At 35.0% G+C, this 21,339-nt stretch overlaps 2 protein-coding genes across 3 annotated transcripts in view; one reads left to right on the forward strand and one right to left on the reverse strand.

The window, feature by feature from the left end:
- The window catches only part of LOC138713236 (probable tubulin polyglutamylase TTLL9), a 616,516-nt gene that overhangs the window by 202,496 nt on the left and 392,681 nt on the right, over window positions 1-21,339 (forward strand). The window lies entirely within an intron of this gene.
- pip (heparan sulfate 2-O-sulfotransferase pipe) overlaps window positions 10,522-21,339 on the reverse strand; it is a 239,157-nt gene continuing 228,339 nt past the window's right edge. Inside the window, exon 9 of the mRNA XM_069845164.1 lies at window positions 10,522-20,849. Coding sequence (XP_069701265.1) covers window positions 20,668-20,849 — 182 coding nt within the window. The 3' untranslated portion in view covers window positions 10,522-20,667. The remainder of the gene's footprint in view (window positions 20,850-21,339) is intronic.

A 21,339-nucleotide genomic window follows, 5' to 3' on the forward strand; every position in this document is an offset into this window, starting at 1 on the left:
GTTGCGACGATATTTGAAACAGGAGAGTCCTTAGCATGGTACGGCACGGGCAGGGCTGTTTAAAGAAAAAGTAAAATCCCTAAAAAGTTAAACAATTAAAAACGACAGAAGCTAAAAAAAAGTCAAAAGGCGATGTAAATCGTAATTTCCGCGACAAAATCCGTTACCCGTCAAAGCCATTCTTTTCCCGTCTGCTACGGAATTTCCGTCCAGTTGGCAACACTAATCTGTGATAGCTGCGGCGTTGTAATATAGATGGCTTGTACGAGAGAGTGACGTCTCGTGTGAGAGAGAGAGAAAGACGGCGATACCGGAGCCAGAGGGAGGGAGAAATCAGTTTCTCGCTGCGTTAAATATTTATCACGTTGTAGCTCCTAAGATAGCCAATCAGTTGCGCTGTAATTGTTGTGATTGATAGGTAAATGTCTGAGGAAAGCACAAAAATCGAAATCAAAATCTCTTTTTTTTTTTTTTTTTTTTTTTTGGAAATAGAGGGGAAAAAATAGTTACTTCGAAGTTATCTGTTCAGAATAGACATTTACAGCTTCAAAAGTTAGTAAGCAGCAAACTTTTTTGTTTTTCACTTTAGATGGGGGTCAAAGTGAAGTGAGAGAAATGTTGAAAAATAATGGAAATTACTTTTAAAAGTTACCGCTGCTCAAAATCTTTACTGGTTTCCGAGTTACGGCGAGTTAAATGGCCGTTTTCGCTTCGTCGAAGGACTCAAGACTCAGCCTTTTGTCTGTTAAAAGAGGAAGAATGCTGGAATGTTAAAAAAACTCGTTAACTCTAAATATCAAATGTGCGTGGGATGTGTAAAACATAACCTTTTGTCTCTCTTTTCATCACTACCACTTGCTTTACTGAACGACAAGTTGTAATAGAAATATTCTACGTATCTTGAGTGATGCAGGCGTTCTAAACAATAGCGCTATTCTTTCGGAATGCGTTAAGATCAAAGACTGCGCTATAACCCATGTTCTTGTAATTATTGTACAGAAGGAACGGTTTGACCTAAAATTACTTTTTTTTTCGGCCGTACTTATAAATGCATTCTCTTTATATCTGGCAAGCTACTGACTTTCAGAATTAAATAAATGCCAGACCGCCAACGTCCCCTTTGATAGAGATAGGCAACGCTGCACTCCTGTGATTCATGGGAGCTGTGAAGCCGTTCAAGGTCATATGCAAGAGATTTGGCGAGGAGTGTAGTACAGGACCGAACTTACAGACTTAGGGCCTATTCACGTCAGAAACCTTCGTTTCTGTTTAGAAATGTGGAAGTTCTGATTCTTTTAGAATGAATTCAAATTAACTTTGAAAAGAAAGTGAACAAAAAATCTTACTTTAAGTTTAAGCAAAAGAACTTCATCTTTTCCTCATATATAACTCCTAGTTGTTTTAAAATTACATTCGTTCGTTGTATGCGGTGGCACGAGTGACGGGCAAATTTCCAATCGTCGTTGTGAGCCACGTGAGGATGATGCATCTTCAGCTGCTGCTGTCGTAAATTATTATTTTCCTAAAGGGGAGGATGAACCCCTAACGCTATATACATCATAGTAAAATATTACGCTAATCTCCATCTAGGCACATTGTCGCCGGCACCAGTTGCCTACGATAAGTTTCGCTGTGCATCCAGGGGCCTGTTTCACAATGTTTACAAGCTTTGTAAATTGTAAACTTTGCTTGTAAATTGTAAAGTTGTTTCACAATCTTTGTTTGTAATGTTGAACTTTACAAAGGAAATCAAATCTTTACAAATTAAATTTTGCTCACTTTACAAGCATTCTGTTTCACAATGAAGGGTAATTTTATAAACGTGTAAACTTTACTTGTAAAGTTAGCACATTTTTCTACAATAGCTCTGAGATATGTAAAGTTTGATATTGCAACAAATTCTGAATAAATACAATAAAGATATATTCATTAAATTAATTTTTGAGTAACTGAGTAATATTAAGAATTAAAGTAGAGCAGTTCTGATTTTATTAAGTAACTAGCCGTACCCGTGCGCTCCGCTGCACCCGTTAGAAATAAATATAAAGTAATTACATAATTAAAATAGGACATTTGATCCAGGGAACATTCGTGTTTGATAGAAGGATAAATCGTTTAATATGTTACTTAATTTAAATTGTATTTAAAATATTAAAATGCGATCATTTTGATCCAGAGACCACTCATTTGGTACAATGACAATTCCTTTAACATGTTTCTTAATTGTTATTACCAATTATTTTTGGAAAAGCGAAAATTAACAGAAAAATTTTGGCTACAGATTTATTATTATGTTTATATTATATTATATTATATTATATTATATTATATTATATTATATTATATTATATTATATTATACCGTATTATATTATATTATGTAAAAAGTGTGTTGATAACGGATGTACTCGAATTAGAAAGTTTTTAATTTGTTGTGGGAGCTCTTGAATCTCAGGAGGAACAGCTTTTACAACAGCGCAACATAATCTGCTTGGCTCATTACTCAATTTTTTTGCATTGCATTTATTGCGTATATATTTTATGTATTTTAACACGATTCAATTGAGCATAGTTAAAATTTGAATTATACAATAATGGATTGCTAAACTAACGTACTATTACTGCAGACTAAATCAATACAATCTCGTTGTTCGTTAATTCTCTGAGATAAAAATGAATAATATGTCCATAAACATTATTTTAAGAAATACAGGAAATGAATATACAGAATAACCTATCAAGTTTTCTGTGCATAAGAAGTTATTTTAATCTTACCTGTCCTCAATTCACTCACAAGTTACTGTAATAACATTATAGCATTATGTCCATCCAGAGAAACTACACTCTCCAACGATGAAATAATAATTAATTATACAAATCGGTTAATTTAGCTTCCGATATTACTTCATACAAACACAGAAACATTGTCTGTAGGCTATGTTTCATAGCTTTCGATTGTTGTGTCCAAGGCCCCTTATAGACGAAGTCATTTGTATTTTATTTCAATACACCGCCTTAGATGGCAGTTATTTTAATTTTAAAACTCATTTATCTCATTAAATATCAGTCCTACCAAAATTTTTCAGAGAATAAAACTTATCAGAAATCATTTTTAAAGAAACTTTTGTTATGTAACATATTTCACAAAAATCAAAAATAAGCGAGATATTTCGATTTATTTAATTCAGACCCCCTTATAACTCCCCTTTTAAATAATATATTTTGAATGCCATATAGCCTAAAATCTAAGTTACAACGAACTTAATTTATATCCCAATTTTCATCGAAATCCGTTCAGCCATTATCGCATGAAAAGGTAACAAACATCCAGACAGACTGACATACAAACAAAAATTTCAAAAAAACGATTTTCGGTTTCAGGATGGTTAATTATACATGTTAACACCAATTATTTTTGGAAAATCGAAAATTACCAGAAAAATTTTGGCTACAGATTTATTATTAGTATAGATTCTAACGACTCAGGCGAAGATATTGAATTTAGACCTAATCAAACAAAGACGTATATGTAAAATTTTCCGGCCAAGAATTAATAATACGTTCGTATCATTGTCTGAATTTAATGAAAGGTTTGGAATGAGTCCCGCGCTATACTTCAGAATACCGCATAAGTATTTATATTCGAAGACTGTATTTAATAAATAATCGCACTTAAAAAAGATGTTTCCTGCACCAAAAATAAATTAATTCAATAATACAATAACGACACTACTTACGCGGTATTCTGAAGTCGTTTCGAGTCCCGTTTCGCTGGAATCTCTCCTTCAAGATATGGGACATCACATCCAACATGGAAAAGAGGTGCCCTAACCTCAAAGCGAGAACTGTATTGTTTTGCATTGGTTTAATGTACTAGCTGTCAGTTCCGAGCGTTAGCAGATAAGCACGGAATTTCTAAGATACGTGTGCAAAAGTGCCCACAGGGTAGTTGATGTTGTTAAAAAGAGTTAAATTCGAGGCAGGTTTTTTTATCACCAAAATGTTATTTACTGCAGCACGTAATTTTTATGCTGCTGCTGGGATCACTGTTTGTGAGGTTATGGATGCAACATTAATAAATACTGATAGATCAACACAAAAAAATGAACCTGATTTTGTGGTAGACTTAATTATTTTATCAATTGCATATTTGTACGCGGACCAAATCTGTTATTTACTTATATGACTGAATTTGGCGCTTACTTTGGTCATTTAAGTAATAGACGTATTGGTATACTCGATCAATCACATCATATGAAACTCCATTGTTGCCAATATGTAAAAATCTAAATACTTTTAATTTTTTTAAACAATACTTTACATTTTCTGTTGGTGGAATATGAATCAGAAAGCTTAGAATAATCTATTTTAGTACAAATATAAACATATGTATCGATAGTGGCAAAAATACAGCGACTTTAGCTCTGCTCCTTAGCGATTTTTGTAAAATGTCGCTGGCGATATTGTGTAACCAATAATGCGTAGGCTATTTGTAAATTTCTTTAGCTGATTTTGTAAAGTTACAAATTAACAAGATAGCATTGTGAAACACAATTTATAAGCATTTGTAATCTTTTACTTGTTATTTGTAAATTGCTAATTTGTAATTTGTAAGGATTGTGAAACGGGCCCCAGGTTTCATACTCGTTTTTAATATGTTATCTAATGACGCTGTATCAACAACACTAGAGATTAATTAATTCATAAAATGCTAATTACCCTTGAAATTTCCATTGAAGCCTATCATTTCTATTACTGTGATTCCTTGTTAACAAACTTAAGTTCTAACTTAAATGAGAGATTGCATCGTGTTCATAATGTATGTACAGGGACATCATTTTATTTTTACTAACATTTTTAATATTAACCTGTCTATACCTTTAGAGAACCGGAAACACCGCTTGCTCCCCCCTCCAAGACTGGAGTTCGATGATACTGGCGTAAAACACAAATCACTCTACTAGGTATAGGAAGGAAGAAAAGTAGTTCATCCATTTACGTAAACTAGGAAATATCGTGATTTTGAGTTTGATAATTTTCATTAGGTTTTTCTTTAATCAAAGTACAGTACTGTATTAAGAATAAGTGTTCTTACTCACGAACTGAGTTATCCATGCGAACGTATTCATTATGCAGTGTATATTATACTGTCTACAGCACATTAGCGTACAATATAGAGAAAGAAGTTAAATTGAAAAATAATCATAATATGAATATTTAAACACAATTTTGAAAATGGTGGCCGTTCATTTCGATACAGGCTTCAGTTCTTTTGTGCATATTATCACACTATAGACTATTGCATCTAATTCCAATTGCCAGTTTCGTCCTTCGTACTAGTAACTCGTGTTGAAATAATTCTGTACCTACTCTACGTACTGTAAATTCAATCTTCACTTCTGCCCGACCCGAAAATATAAAATTACTCAGATATGCTATCTACTGTCCGTCCAAGTGGTTATGCCGCAGGATTGTAGAAAGGGAGGAAATCACGTGACAGTTAATTACTTAACGAGGCCCTTTTATTTAAGTTAAATTAAACAGCTGTATAATATTACGTAAACTTCCAATTCCTAAGAGAAATTAATGTTTTCAGAAAAGAGCTAAGACAGCCCAGCTATTACAGAGGGACGAGCAGAAGCAGGTGGGGGAAATCGGGATGCGACGTAGGCAAACGGACAGTACCTGTGCGAAAATATGATTCAATATTGAAAGCTCTTTCGTCACTGGAAAACGCGAACATATTTCTGGAACGTACTATACTCAGTAACTCAGTACTGCTTACTATCTGCGGTCTTGGTTCGGTGTGGAGTTGGAACTTCCTTAGTGGAAGGGGTGGGAGTGAAGTACATTCAAAAACTCAGGTACAATAAAAATTGAAGTAAACATAAAATGATGTCCCTGTATAAGATTCATCTGTAATATTCGGAAATTTGACCATGTCTCTTGAGCTGATCTCGTGTTGTTTTGTCCAACAGTAAGGCGATGTCAGGTAATCCATGGCGAATCCTCGGCCTCATCTCGCCAAATACCAACTAAAAAAAATAATTTCATTAAACGATTTGACACCGCTGTGGAGTAACGGTTAACCTGCCTAACCGTGTAACGAGTGAGTCCGAATTCATATCCTGATTGGGACAAGTTACCTGGTTGAGGTTTTTCCGGGGGTTTCCCCTCATCCAATTAAGAACAAATGCTGGGTAACTTTCGATTCTGGACACTGGACTCAACTCGCTAGCATTATCACTTTCGTCTTACTCCGACGCTAGATAATAATAACAGTTGATTTTTTTTATTTTATTGGGTTATTTTACGACGCTGTATCAACATCTAGGTTATTTAGCGTCTGAATGATATGAAGGTGATAATGCCGGTGAAATGAGTCCGGGGTCCAGCACCGAAAGTTACCCAGCATTTGCTCGTATTGGGTTGAGGGAAAACCCCGGAAAAAACCTCAACCAGGTAACTTGCCCCGACCGGGATTCGAACCCGGGCCACCTGGTTTCGCAGTCAGACGCGCTAACCGTTACTCCACAGGTGAATTTTGCACACCTCTACTCCCTCTTACTTATCTGTCCGATTCCACAGTCTTTCTCGGTATCATAACTTAAATACTCGGTCACAATATGACAGCACGCTAGAAATACCACTGCACACATCATCTCTTTATTCTTCATCTTTCACTGTTGCTACTTCTCGTCACTGGAATTCTCTGCCGCCTGAAGTCAAGGGCTGCCGAACTTTAATTTCCTTTAAATGTAAATTAGAAAAGTATCTTATGATGAGTTGCCAGACCTAACGTGTTGCAAATGTGTTCCACTGTATTTAGGACTATTATTATTATTATTTTTTCTTATTTTTATTATCTAAATCGTGTTTATTTATCACTTAACGCCAATATGTATCCCACTGTGTTGTTCTTCTTTATTATTAATCTATTTTTTTGTGTACATTTTATTCAATTGTCGGCTTCTGATTTAATTATGTAAGTCCTACTTAATTGTAATCTAATATTAATATGTATACTAATGTGTTTTTATTTTTATTTTTACTGTTTACATTTTTATTTTTTATTGAATTATCGGCTTCTGTTTTTATGTGATTCACATTTGATTCTAACAAATTAATATGTATTTCACTATGTTTATTTTTATTTTATGAGGTAAATTTTATGTAACTACCTCTTTTGATCTCATTATGTAATCAGTATGTAATTACTTAATTCTGATCAACTTTTATGTTCAAATGTGTAAGGAAGTTTTAATCCTGGTTGAGTGTAAGAGAAGGCTTTAAGGCCTTAACTCTGCCAGGTTAAATAAAGCTATTATTATTATTATTATTATTATTATTATTATTATTATTATTATTATTATTATAACAGTTGATAAAGCGTCATAAAATAACCAACTAAAAAAAACCGATGACAGATACCTATTCTAAAATAATTTAAACAGTTTCTAATTCTCAATAAGCTCGTCAAACAAAGTATAAAAGGCCCAATTGCTTAATGTGTTGCGTGGAGTTGCTTGTAATTGCACGTTGAGCAAGGGTTAGTTGTAGGTGGTTACGTGCTTTGTTGCGTGCTGTTGCAAGGAGTTGATCGTCTAAAAGTCGAGTCCTGTGGACGGAACATTTGTTTGTTCCATTACTGACGCCCGGAATCGACCATCGGACAGCTTGATTGTAAAGCTTACATGCTGGCCACAGAGCCACGAAGACCTCTAATCAACAAGGAAAATAAACATTTAGCTTGGGATATGTTTACCTTCTTGTAACAGAACTCGAACTCTATCTGGAAACTTCCTGCTTTATCGACTAATCTAAATGTGCTGGAACATTATAGTTCATACGCAGCATGCCAAGAGAGAGACGCTGGCTCTGTGCAACACGGTGCGACTTTTAGTAGTAGCTGTAGACTGAAGATATCGCTGTCTTCCTTGTTATAGTTCTAAATTTGAGAGAATTAATAGAATGACCTTGTTTTTTGAGCCAAAAACGGAAATGACTGCAGTTTTTTTTTATAGGTAAGAATGAAATCGGTGCCACAGATCTCCCTCTTATGAAGTAAGCTCAGAGAATTTAAGTGTTCTAATGTATTCATAGACGTGCGCAGACAAATTTATTTGAGGGTGCTTCAATACATTTAATACAGTGTTTTTTTGTGATTTACAAACTTGTATTATACGTCCTCATGTGTCACAGTTCTTTATTAATGAATAAATATTTTGCAATAAAAGTAAAAACTATATTAGCGGTTCTTTTTTAATTTACTATCTAAATGTGTGTATTAAATATACATTTGCAAATACGCTGGTCAACAGTCGTTTTGTCCCAGATATAAAACTAACAAATTCTTACTAATTTCGACCTTTTGATTTAAAAAAATAACAAGCAAAATGTTCCATCAGTCCGGGTTTTCGAGATGCACAATATAATTCATTTTCTATGCATTTTATTAAAAAAATCACCGTGTAAATATTTTATTTTACAAATGTGACCCGTTATATGAAAACAATATTAGTATAAATAGGCAACCATGTTAGAAGCACTTGTAGAAATGGAAATTATTTTATTGCCCTTTTACGAGTCTATTTGGAGGGGATGAAACAGGTTCGTGGTATGAATTCGCTTGAGTTTACCTGAGTTTACGTGAAATGTATATTTATGGGATGAGTGAGGATAAGGTGTACTAGCCCACCGGCTGCATGTGACTCCTCACTCGCTCACCCAGTGGGAGCCCCCTACATCCCCGCCCTGTTCATACCGCCAAGGTCACCAAGCAGCACAGGATCCATTCCAACGACCCTTCCAAGGTGTCGAAGCGCCTTTGAAAGTGTCTTAAGGAATGGATCCAGGCAAAGATATTGCGGAAGGCTGGGAACCCAGGAACGGTTTCGGAGAGGAAGTGCATCTTTACCTGAATTTGTCTATGGAATGAGATGATGAAGATGAATGATATGAAATCTAAATTCTTTTTCTACACGGGAGGGAAAGGGAAATGGACAGTGGCAATGAAAATTCCAACCCGATATTTGCCTAAATAACTGTAGACAACCACGGAAGAACCACAGTCAGGTTGGTCCGGGAATCGAACCACGGACCTCCCGAATGCGAGTCCCATGGCGGAACGTATTAGCCACCTCGCACGGTTTAAAAATTGTTTGTTGAACAAGCGAACAGCGAACATATTTCCCATGTTTTGTTTGTCCAACACAGTAATGATTTTGTTGCATTTTATACCTCAAATATTATAAAATGTATAATGTTGCAGTGTAGGCTTTCACGGCCGGAGTCTATAGATCTAGATTCATTTTCCGGGCTGAGAGGCCGTGGTCTATTGGTTGGTTTTATACCAGACGTTTCGTCTGCAACTGCGGCAGACATCTTCAGTGGAGTGGTAGCCGAGGTCGCAAGACTCTCCTCGGCGTACCTGAGGCAACTGATCCCGCCCGCACAACCAGACACAGGATCAGTTGCCTCAGGTACGCCGAGAAGAGTCTTGCGACCTCGGATACCACTCCACTGAAGATGTCTGCCGCAGTTGCAGACGAAACGTCTGGTATAAAACCAACCAATAGACCACGGCCTCTCAGCCCGGAAAATGACTCTAGATCTAAATGTATAATGTTTTGAAGTTTTATGTGAATTTTGAATTACTTTATATCGACGATCGTTTTTAAAGCTTAGTGTTGCTGTGAAAAATCCAATTAGTACACTCTAATTTTTTCTTCTTCTTCTTCTTCTTCTTCTTCTTCTTCTTCTTCTTCCCCTTAGTTTAACCTCTCCCTTCTAGGTGCATTTACACGACCCACGCCACCCGGGCCTTACAGGGCCGCGACCTGTCGGGAGAGGAATTAAGCTATGGATCACATACATACTTTTTTGACCACACAAGGACATGGAGGGCCTCCCCGGATGAGGGATCAGCTCAGTGCCAGGGCCACCTCCGATACAACACAAACATTTAAGACATTACACAGCATTCACTCACACATATCAAAGAGGACTTTCAAGAGGTAGCCTACAATCCCTGCATTTGCCTGGAAATAACTGAGGAAACCATGAAAAACCTCAGTTAGGATTGCCGGCCCCTGGGATCGAACCCCGGACCTCCCGAATGCAAGGCTAGCCCTCTACCACTCCGCTAGCCCGCTCGGTCACTCTAATTTGAAACTTAAAATACATATAAACCATCATTAACAGAATTTGGAGTAATGTCAATGATCCTTAGGTTTTCACAGCAACATGAAGGTTTAAAACGTAGGTTTTTAAAAACTTAAATGTTGAGTTTTTTTCCCTTTTGAATTTGCCCGTCGATAAATCTGGTGACCGTTATGGGGTTTCCAGATTATATCTACGTGGTATCTTCGAGCTCTAAATCCATCCTCAGGGGTACCTCACCTCGTCTCCTCTCGTCTCGTCTCTTCTAAGCATGGGCTCCAGTATGCATAATACAATAATTATGGCTCGTAGTGCAGAATGAACTTGAGTTTGATCAATCCTTAGATTAATAAAAACCACATTTAAAAATTCAAAACATTTTATTATATTAGTCGAAAATATTACAGTTCTCCACTTTCTGCATTCAGTCATTCATACCACATCATACTGGATCAACATACACACTGACACACATAACATTTATTTATACACATTTTCGTCGTAATACAATTTTTTATGCAAACATGGTCGTTTTATCGCAGAATACGGCTGCATTAAATAGTTCATAAAGGACTTGTAATTTGTGGTTTCATTGGGGATTTGTAAGAAAATATAAAGCCATTTTTTTAACGAATGACGTAATCTCTTAACATATTATCATTTTTAACATTAAATATGTTCAGAATTTGAGTAGTGTTTTGTTAACAATTTCAGTTGTTAATTTAATGAACATGAAAATAAATAGTTCATGTAATTTTAAAATATGTTTATGAGTTCTTTCTTGAAAGAATGTTGAATATAGAGAGTTGCTTCCGATCTCTGATAATACACCTTTAAGTGACGTCATGTGCGTCAGGAATCACACCGACAGCTGAATTGCGGCGAAAGGTGACAGACCAGTCATAATCAGAGTGCACGGTGTATCACAGTAGCAATGCCCAAGATAATCGAGCCTTTTTGGGAGGGATACGTAACAAACCTTTCCGAAGTCAAGTACAGTTACGTGAAAATCATAGGAGTCTGCAAAACACGTGGTTTCGTTATTTCCGAGAAAGGCATCTTGTGTGTACCTAATAAGACTGGCAAAGCTCGGACGGGATTAATTCCAGAGTGGAAAAAGCAAACAAATCCGCCCCCCCCCATCACAAGTCGCCGCACCCCAAGAGATGATACAAATTAATTCCATTCGAGCTTTACAAATCTTATTAAGTGCACAGAAGATGCCTTTCTTGGAAATAACGAAACCTCGTTTATTGAAGGCTTCTTTTATTTTCACTTAACTGTACTTAGCATTGGAAAAGACCGTAATGTACCCCTTCCAAAAAGACTCGATTTTCTTGGGAATTTCTGCTGTGAGTCACCGTGCACTCTGACTATGAGATCACTGACTGCTGGTCTGTCGCCTCGCGCCACAGTTCAGCTGTCATGTGACTCCTGACGCACATGATGTCATTCAAATTCGTTATCAGGGATCAGAAACAACGCTGTATAAGTGCTTGTTGCTGTTTAAGGATACACTTGAGCAGTTAATAGGATAATAATATTACATTATATTCGTTATTTTGTAATGCTTCACAACACTTTGAAACATTTTCTCACCATTTCCTACGTAAAACGAGCGATATGCACAAAGCAATAAAACTATACCTATACGATACAGTGCCTGTTAGTGGACTTCTTCAAGACTGCATAGCTTCACAAGAACATTAATACTGCGTTGCACACCCTTGGAATTGTTCTTCTGTCACATAGAGTAATAAAACCATAATCCCAAACATACAAATTTCAATAATAATGCATTAACATAAATCTATTTTGGAAAGAAATAATAATCAGAAATCATAAGTGAAACAATAACAAACAAAATATACTGCCATGTCATTTCAAGCTTGTGTACAAATAATTATTTTACATTTTCTTGCAGTTTAACTCTGAATTACAGCGTCATTTTAATTACATTGCTGATTGAGTATCTCATTGTTGAGATGTGGCAATTGAAAATCTTAAGATTGAATATAGATATTAGCTTTGCAATGCAAATGTTTGATTAAAATTGGTTGGTACAGACCGATTATTTAGTCCTGACAGCTCAGCGACGCGAAAGAGGGGAAGTAATAGGAGGAGTGGGGAGAGTTCCGGAATAGAGATAGGGCGAGCGGTCGGTAAAGGCAAGCGAGTGAATAACCCAAACACCCCTTAGCGTAACTAAATGGACTCGCCTGTCCCATGCGCACATCTCCGGCGACTGTCAGGACTAAATAATCGTACTGTACTCATGTATATAGAGAGAATACACAAAATCATTTTATACTTGCAGACAGGGTCTAATTTAGGTAGGGGCCTATGGTGCCTCTGCCCAGGATCTCATGATTCTGGGGACCTCAAAATCTAGGAACAAGGTTTTTTAAATGGATTAGACAACTATGCCAACTGAAAATCAGAATTGAGGAAATAAGAAATTATGAAGTGAATTATTATGTTAGAAAACATCACTTTAAGTTTAGAGTCATAAGTTGATTGCAGAGTTTTATGTGTTCGACTTGTAAAAGTTGGTTACCCTGTACAGTTTATTCAAATTGTAATAGTAGATCTATTTAAATAATTAATAATGAATTCAGCAGCAAAAGACAGCAACGTTTTCAGTTCTCATTGTATTGTAACCAAGTGCCTAATGCTAGTGTTCCTTGCAGATTATTAATTTTTGTTGGTATAGAACCATTATCGGCATGTAAAGTGTTTTTATAGGAATGTTCATGATATTAAAAATTGCATTTCCAAGCAAATTTGAGTTACGAGCCAATAAAAGAAAACGGAAAGCTATTGAAATTCAACAACAGGAAAAACAACGCTGATCATTGAGCAAGTATGTACGATCATATGTTGCTAGCAGTAACTCCTTAACTCACAGAGACCTCCAGTTTCAAAAAGTTAAGAATGTTTTAATACAGAGTAATGAAGATTTTGGCATACAGAGACAACAATCCGCCACAGCTAATAAATTGTGGAGAGCCAAGGGTTTTTTTTATAAGTCTGAGACAGAATTTAGGAAAAAAATAAACATTCCTTTCTAAGTCCTGAATTACTGTAGTAGAGAAAACAAGGGATAATACTGATACTACAACCAATGCAATCAGCTCTGACCCTGTCTTGTGCCACACACGATCACTGATACCTTATGGCACCATTTTATTTTTAATCCTTCTCTCAAAATAGAGAATTAATTAAAAACCTTTGTGAAACAAACACATGATGAAAGGAGGAGGTAGGTGACAATTTAAATAAAATAAGATAGGCCTAGTTATCATATATGACAAGAAGGGGCTTCATAAAGAAAATTAAAATTGTAAATCAGGCCCTGTTTGCAGAAACAAAAAACAAATTACACTGAACTTTGGATTTCAAGTACAGTACCACGCTATTAAGAGCAAAGAGAGGCAACGAAAAGTTACCGCACTATGCAGGGGACGTCAGGGAACAGATTCCCCGCAGTCCATTGCTCGACTCACCGGTAAGCTGTAGCAGCACTGGAGGGCGTTCAGTTTCATTACGGTAGCCTAAAATTCTCGAGTGGTGGGGATGGAGTGCGCGGACAGCGGGACGCGTACGGAGTGTTTGACGAGTGGAGTCACAAATAACACAAATAATGTTCAATAACAAGTGTAGTAATGCTACACTACGTAATAAAGTGCGCTCAACAAACACTTCCCCTGCACAGTGCGGTAAATTTTCACTGCCTCTCTATGTAGTACCTTATTACATTATAACAAAGCTTTACAAGATTGTACAATGATCAACAATTAAATTGTACCTTCGTTACTAATTGATTCATGGATGCCATTTTTATTTATATTGTTTTATTGGCATTGTTACAATATATGTAAAGTTTTTGAACCAATATACCGTTATAGTATATAAAATTGATTTTTCAGACTTTTACAGTTCACTCTTAAGTACAAAATATTTCGGATCTCAATTTTTAGCTATTTTAGGACATAAATTATAATTATATTGTATATATGAAATCTCTACCCCCATTAATATAAGATTGAAGTCTTTCAGTTATTATCCTTAAACGAAGGGATTATAGAATTTTAGAAACATCCTAATATTCAAATATACAATTTCAACGTATTAGTATTGGAAATAAACACTCCATATCATAGACTAACATTCTTGCAAGAATTTCTCTTTTCTTCAACTCTTGAATCTTTTTTCGTCCACGAAACCTATCTCTCTCAATACATAACTCCTTTAAACTAAGTAAACTTTTTCATTAGATTTAACTATGTTCTCCAAATAGTTATAGTGGTGTGTATTTGTTTAAAATAACCTCAGGAATCACCTCCATAAACCGAGGGAGTACTTCGAGAATCATCTTGCAGAATGATACAATGCACGAAGAGGTGAAATATATTAATGTTGAAAAAAATTGCATCACCAGATTTCACAAAATAACCTTTCACTTTAAGGTGTAAAATATAAAGACGTAGGTGAAAATTCTGATCTCTGAAGTAGGTATTCTTACGGAACTATTGGCTGAATTACCATTTTATAATGAGGTGTATTATTTTCTGTTTACATGGTACTACATTTTCATTGACTTTTTTTGAAAGTAAGTGCTAATTTCAGACTTTTTGACCAGGTAGATATTTTTCAAATTGGTCACTCTCCTTTAATCAATGTATAGGGTTTTTGGGTAGAGAAATTTGCTCCCTTCAGATAAAAATGTTTTCTCCCCTGAGTATTTACTTACTAGTGTACACTACACTACACTACAGAGCTCGCTTCAAGCTAAACTTGAACTGTTCGTTGGTTGATTATATCTTAATTGAACGTTGAAATTAAAATGTATAAGATATTCATGTTTCGTTCCACTTCCCTTCACATTCTAGTCATTCTCAGTGCCAACATTCTATATAATGTAATTGGGAAAGGGACTGGAAAAGTTTTCTACTATACAAAAGTTCACTTTTCACTGAAGCCAATAGTAATACTTAATTAAAAATAAATTAAGTTATGTACCGTATTTGCTCGCGTAATAGACGCACTTTTTTTTTTCATAATTTTTGGATTAAAAATCCAGGGTGCGTATTATATGAGAGAAAAAAATTAGGGGAAAATATCATAATCACCTGACATCTCATGTGATAATCACAGCTGTAATATTGAAAATGGTCGATTGTACGACTTCGAGAGCATCCATCGAGCGCTTACGAGCACTAATAATGTAGGCTAATGTGTATAACATACGAAATTAATAAAACAAGTAGCAGAGTATAATCTAAAACTGAATACAAATAATACTAGGTATATGTTAGTGGTAGCACTACCACTGTTTTTACATTATTCACTATCAGTACTGATTTCAGTATAAAGTGATACTGAAACCAGTACTGATAGTGAATAATGTCTAGAGGCGATTCTAGCACCCCCCCCTCTCAGTTTTAATGAAAGTTATTTTAAAATGTCTTAATTATTGCCGAATAAATTGCTCATTCTCTTGATATAAAGAAAACTAATGAAATTAATGAACTTGATTTCTCATTAATTTTAAAGTTTTATTTGTTCTGTATATCGTTACCTTAAGGGGAGAGGATGGTAATTTTTAAAACTTTTTTCCTATTTGGTGTAAAATATTAATTTCTTGTATGTAGAGAGCTCACGGCTATAGCAACTCAACAAAATATAAATATTTTGAATAAATTATTTGGGAGCCAGATTTGAAAAAAAAAATGTATTCAATGCAGGATTTTACTAAACTCGATATATCTAAGCCATTTTTAAAGATAAATTCAAACACAATGTTACAATTTATTTGTAAAAGCACGCTCTACAAACTGTCTATAACAGAATTTTGTTATTAGTTCCTACATTTGTAAAATAAACAATTAAAATTTAATAACATTTTTTTTATTTTCTTTCTTGCAACAGAGAGACTTATTTTTAAAATGAAATCAATTAGGGAAATTCCGTTACAGAGAAAAGTTTCCTAGTAGTCTAGAGAATGTGTATTCTAAATTTCATTCACACATCTTTAATAGTTCAAAAATTATATCGATTTTTGTCTGGCTATGTAGCAAAAAAAATAAAGCTCCGGAAACAGCAATCAAAGGGGGTGTGATTTAATAATCCAGAGCGCAGGAACTTTAAAAATGGCGTCTCAACATCCAATAAGGGCACAGATACCCACACAATGTTATACAATGTATTCCACACACATCACAGAGTATTTTAAAGAAAAATTTGGTTTTGAAAAAGAAAATTAAGTTCAGGAAACAACAAACAAAGTGCGGTGTAATTTAAAAATCCAGAGCGCAGGAAGTTTAAAAATGGCGTCTCAACAACCGATAAGGGCACAAATACCCACAAAATATTATACAATGTATTCTACACATATCACAGAGTATTTTAAGGAAAAAAATTGTTTTTTGAAAATTTACTCATTTTTCACCAAAAAATACCATCCTCTTCCCTTAACTCCAAAACCACGGATGTCGATTTTTCACTTTTTGTGCGTTTTAGAAGTGTATTCATAAAGAAAGAAATGAAGTGGTTTCGTGGGTGAAGAAATGGCTGCTGATTTGTTTGAATGCTGAAAGTAATTATGGATGTGAACAATAGTTAGTAATATTCCTAATTGAAACTAAAATTTTATGGTAGAATTTTATATATATTTACTGGTCTATTTTTGGATGTTATGTGAAATATATTTTTGCGCACCATTTATAAAAATAGTAAAATGATGAATGTACGACAATTTTATGCTTAAGTATGACATTTTTCATAAGTTGTTACGACGGTTGCGTTTCCTTTATCTGGCAACCCTGGACAAAACATTTGATATCAGTGCATCGATCTACAATGGTCCATGCAAATCACGTATTTAAGTCAGTTTACAGACAAATGTTGTTGTATAATAAGAACAGAAGTTTTAACAGTAAACGATTTGATAGGTATAAATTCATTGAATAGTCTGAAAATAAATATGCAGTTTTCTGTTTTCCTTGCTGCCATTTCGTTCAATCTGATTCAAGCAATGCTGAACATGTTTTCACTAAATCTGGATTTTGCAATTGGAAAAAAAATAGGAGAAAAACTTGGAAAGCATGTTGATAGTCGTCAATGTGCCATGAGCAGCATTAATGTCGAAAGTTTTTAAACAATTAAAAAGAACCAATCACAATCCATTTTTGCAATTTAAAAAGAATCAATCGTAATAAATTAACTCTTTGTTCTGAAAATTGAAACGTAAGAAGTGCATCAAACATTACAATTGTATATTACCACATTAGCAATTGAAAATGTAATGCGTACATTATGCGTGGATTTTCTTGGGTGCGTACTTTATACAATGGCATCTTTCACGCGAGTAAATACAGTAATTAACATATAGTTGCCAATTACTGTACTAGAATGATAAAATTGTAATTAATATTTCGTTAATTATTTCGTCTCAATCTATGAACAACTTGATATTCAAGCAGAAGTAAAAAGTTGTGCAAGTTTAATCACAGTTTCAACATCACTCATTATGCAGTCATCTGAAGGGGCAAGTGCTATGGCTCTGTCACGTTATTGCCGTTCTCATAATACTTATAAATATTACCTATTTCAAAATATAAAGCTAGTAACCGTTTATAGACTCATTATGAAAAGACTCTGAAAGCTATGGAATGTATTCACAAAAAATACGCATATTAAAAATAAGCAAAGCCATCATGAGCTAAGGTTTCCTCTTAGATCTGTTAGTTAAGAGTGGAAAACGCCTAACATTACTAACGTATTTTATGAAGGAATATAAACAAATCTGTTAATAATATTGACATAAAGATATAGGATGTTATATAGTTAACTTATGTTTACAAGTAACAAGAGATTATTCGTTGTAGAAGATTGGATGTTTTAAATGAAGTTATTTTGTTTTCTGATAGTCTATTTCACTCAAAATATTTACAATATCAACTTTGCTTCAAGCGTCCTATTTTTATGATTTTCAAATATCTCCATTGTAAGAATACTATTAATTTACGAATATTTTCTTTAAAAACCTTTCTCAAAATAGTGTTAATGAGAAGTGTTTAAGATTTCCTGAGGAGATGATTTCATTATTTCCACTTCTAAATGTAATACGACTTAACAACTTAACAAAATATTTCTTCAGTTTTAAGTTGAAAAACAACAATAAATGCACAGTTTCTGAGTTTATTCGTAATATATTAAGTCATAGCCATGGAAATGGAAGATAATCTCGACACCATCACTTGGAAACTTTGCATGTATTACTAAAAAGGTCAAACAATGGACTGCATTTGTTAGGCATGCTTACTCCATTCCTTAACTATTCTCCTCAACTAAAGACAGCTGGGAAAGTTTTCAGTTCAGTGACTCATGCGTGGTTTGTACGTGACCTTGAGCCGCGAATTCGAAATGCGCTTAGTATAGGTCAGAGAGAAAAGTCTTGATATCCATAGTCTTATAAAGAGGAGAAGAAATAGCGATAAAGAGATATGGCAAAGTTTACTTAGGCCAGGGTTTAAAAGGAGTTTACAATATGAAATACCTGACTGTAGGTGTATTATAATTCCCACCGCTATGAATTAGGATATTGCTTACGGACCATCCAGGTGAAATTTAAAGTCGACATGTTCCCTCTCTTTTCCTACCAGATCTCTCTTCAATTTTTATCATGGTGAAATTGATAGATGTTGAACATGAAGTAATGGCGGGTTTGAACATAAAATGTTATATTTAATCACATTTATTCACTAATAAAATTACCTTTAATATGAAATAAATATACTACATGGGGACACTATTTTCATTTTCCCATGCGATGGATCTCCTCTTTCTCAACAGGTTTTTAACTGAAGATATTTGGGCGTAAATTAGATAACACTCTACCATACAGGAAGATCATGTGTGAAATTATGGATGTGATAATATTTAAATGAAGTGAAGTTTTGACTCTCCGTTAAAAAAAAAAGTGACAAGTATTCATCGAATCCTTAAAATTGGGTGACACATTTATACTGTACGTGATTGTTCTTATGAGCATAGTTGAAATTGAATAATTTAAAGGGAAAAATTGTTTCGGGGCCGGGTATTGATCCCAGGACTTCTGGTTGAAAACACAAGCGCTCTACCGACTGAGCTACCCAGGAACTCCACCCGACACCGTCTCAATTTTTTTCTTTTATATTTATATATTTTTAGTAGATTATTTTACGACGCTTTATCAACATCTTAGGTTATTTAGTGTCTGAATGAGATGAAGGTGATTATGCCGATGAAATGAGTCCGGGGTCCAGCACCAAAAGTTATCCAGCATTTGCTCATATTGGATTGAGGGAAAACTCCGGAAAAACCTCAACCAATTAACTTTCCCCGACCTGGAAACGATATGTGTTATCTGCCGGAAAGATATTCCCCGATGTTTTGGTTCTTTTTGCTCTAATTGTGTAAACTCAACCTAACTCAAAGTGATTAGGCAGTGTATGGAGAGCTATTCTCTAATTCCGCGGCAGTAGACATTCGTAGCTCGGGCTTTCGATGAATGCTCAGCCAACTAACGTTTTTCGTATTCATAAACCAGTGTTAGCGAGATGATATGATATGAATCCTGTACAAGTAGGACCAGTCGATAGCCGGGGCTAGTTTAGCACGTTCGTAGAGCGGGCTAGCGAAATGTCTATGCATAGCACCCAAAGTTCGATGTCAAGCAGTAAACTAATTGTAAGTAAACAAATTATGTGCAAAACGTATGATTTACACCGATACACTGCCTAATCACAAATCATGTTTATTTGATGTTTCAAGAACTATTACAGTTAGAAAATTTCAACATTTTGTTTTTGTGTATTTTTAATTAAAAAACATTCCAGAAAATTTTGTCGGTTTATTTTTTAGACATTCTGTATGTTATAATACTCTGTAATGTATATAGCTCGAAAAGTATTTATTATACACATTTCCGGTTTGCAACATGACAAACTGAATATCTAATAGTTTTAGCCAAACTCTTCTAAAGCGAATGCGTCATTTGATAACTTTGCCGACACAAATAAACAATTTCGATACCGCAGGACACGGTTGAAAGCCTATGGCTAGTAGTGTTAACAGTCCGTTATGGGTGTATGAGCGTGAATCTCCGACACAAAAATCATCCGGTTCTGGAACAACAAACTGAGAACTATAGGAACTCTGTTTTTTATTTTGAATACCTTTTGATATGTCACCCTGGAAGCCAGTATTCTAAATCTCAATACGAGTATATTCTGAAAACTTCAAATTCTTTACCATTAAAGGTCATGATGAGAATCGCAATGTAAAATACTGTCCCGCTCGAAAAGGAGTAGAGAGAATGATAATTCATAAATAAATTCATAGAAAATAGAAGGCTAATTCCAGCAGAGGCTCCAAGTGGTGGTGTTCTCGAAGCAGTAATCTCAACTTCGGATCAAGTCTTTGTTGTTCGTCCAGTGACCACTAGAGTCCGACATCAGTCGAGTCACGCTCCACTTCGTGTAGATGGCAGTCGCAGCGCCAATAGTTGCCTATGGAGTCGTTGTCTGCAGAATTGATAGAACTCTACTTCCCTGGTGAAGTTCCGTCGCACGATGTCTTTCACTTCTTCAGTCACTGGGGGCTTGAATAAGTTCCTGTTGATTCTCGTAAACCGATCGACTTCATCTATTGAAAAATAGCAAAGGAAAGTTATTCTTTGCAGAAATAATAATAATAATAATAATAACAATAATAATAATAATAATAATAATAATAATAATAATAATAAGCTTAATTATAATTGAATTGGTCGGAGGTAAAAGGAACTAAGTCAAAATATGCAGTTTTGGGTTATGCAACAATTTGAACAAAAATGTCATGCGCATCGAACGGTGGAAGAAGGAACTAAGACTTTTAAATATTCTTTTGTTTTCTATAACATAAAAATATAATATTTAGTGGAATGTTTTTTGCTTCTCCTGAAAAGTTGTGAAAAGTGACTTAGTTCCTTTTAGCTCCGACCGATTCAATTATAATACACTTTAAAATACAGTGGATCTCGGAAGAGCATTGCTCGTGATCGGGAATTATTTCAATAGATGCAAACACTTACGGAGACCACGGCGTAGCTCAGTCGGCTAAAGGCTGGTTCACAATAAACCGGGAACGGAAACGA

Source organism: Periplaneta americana, chromosome 14, assembly GCF_040183065.1.
Source record: "Periplaneta americana isolate PAMFEO1 chromosome 14, P.americana_PAMFEO1_priV1, whole genome shotgun sequence".
In the NCBI taxonomy this organism is placed as follows: domain Eukaryota; kingdom Metazoa; phylum Arthropoda; class Insecta; order Blattodea; family Blattidae; genus Periplaneta; species Periplaneta americana.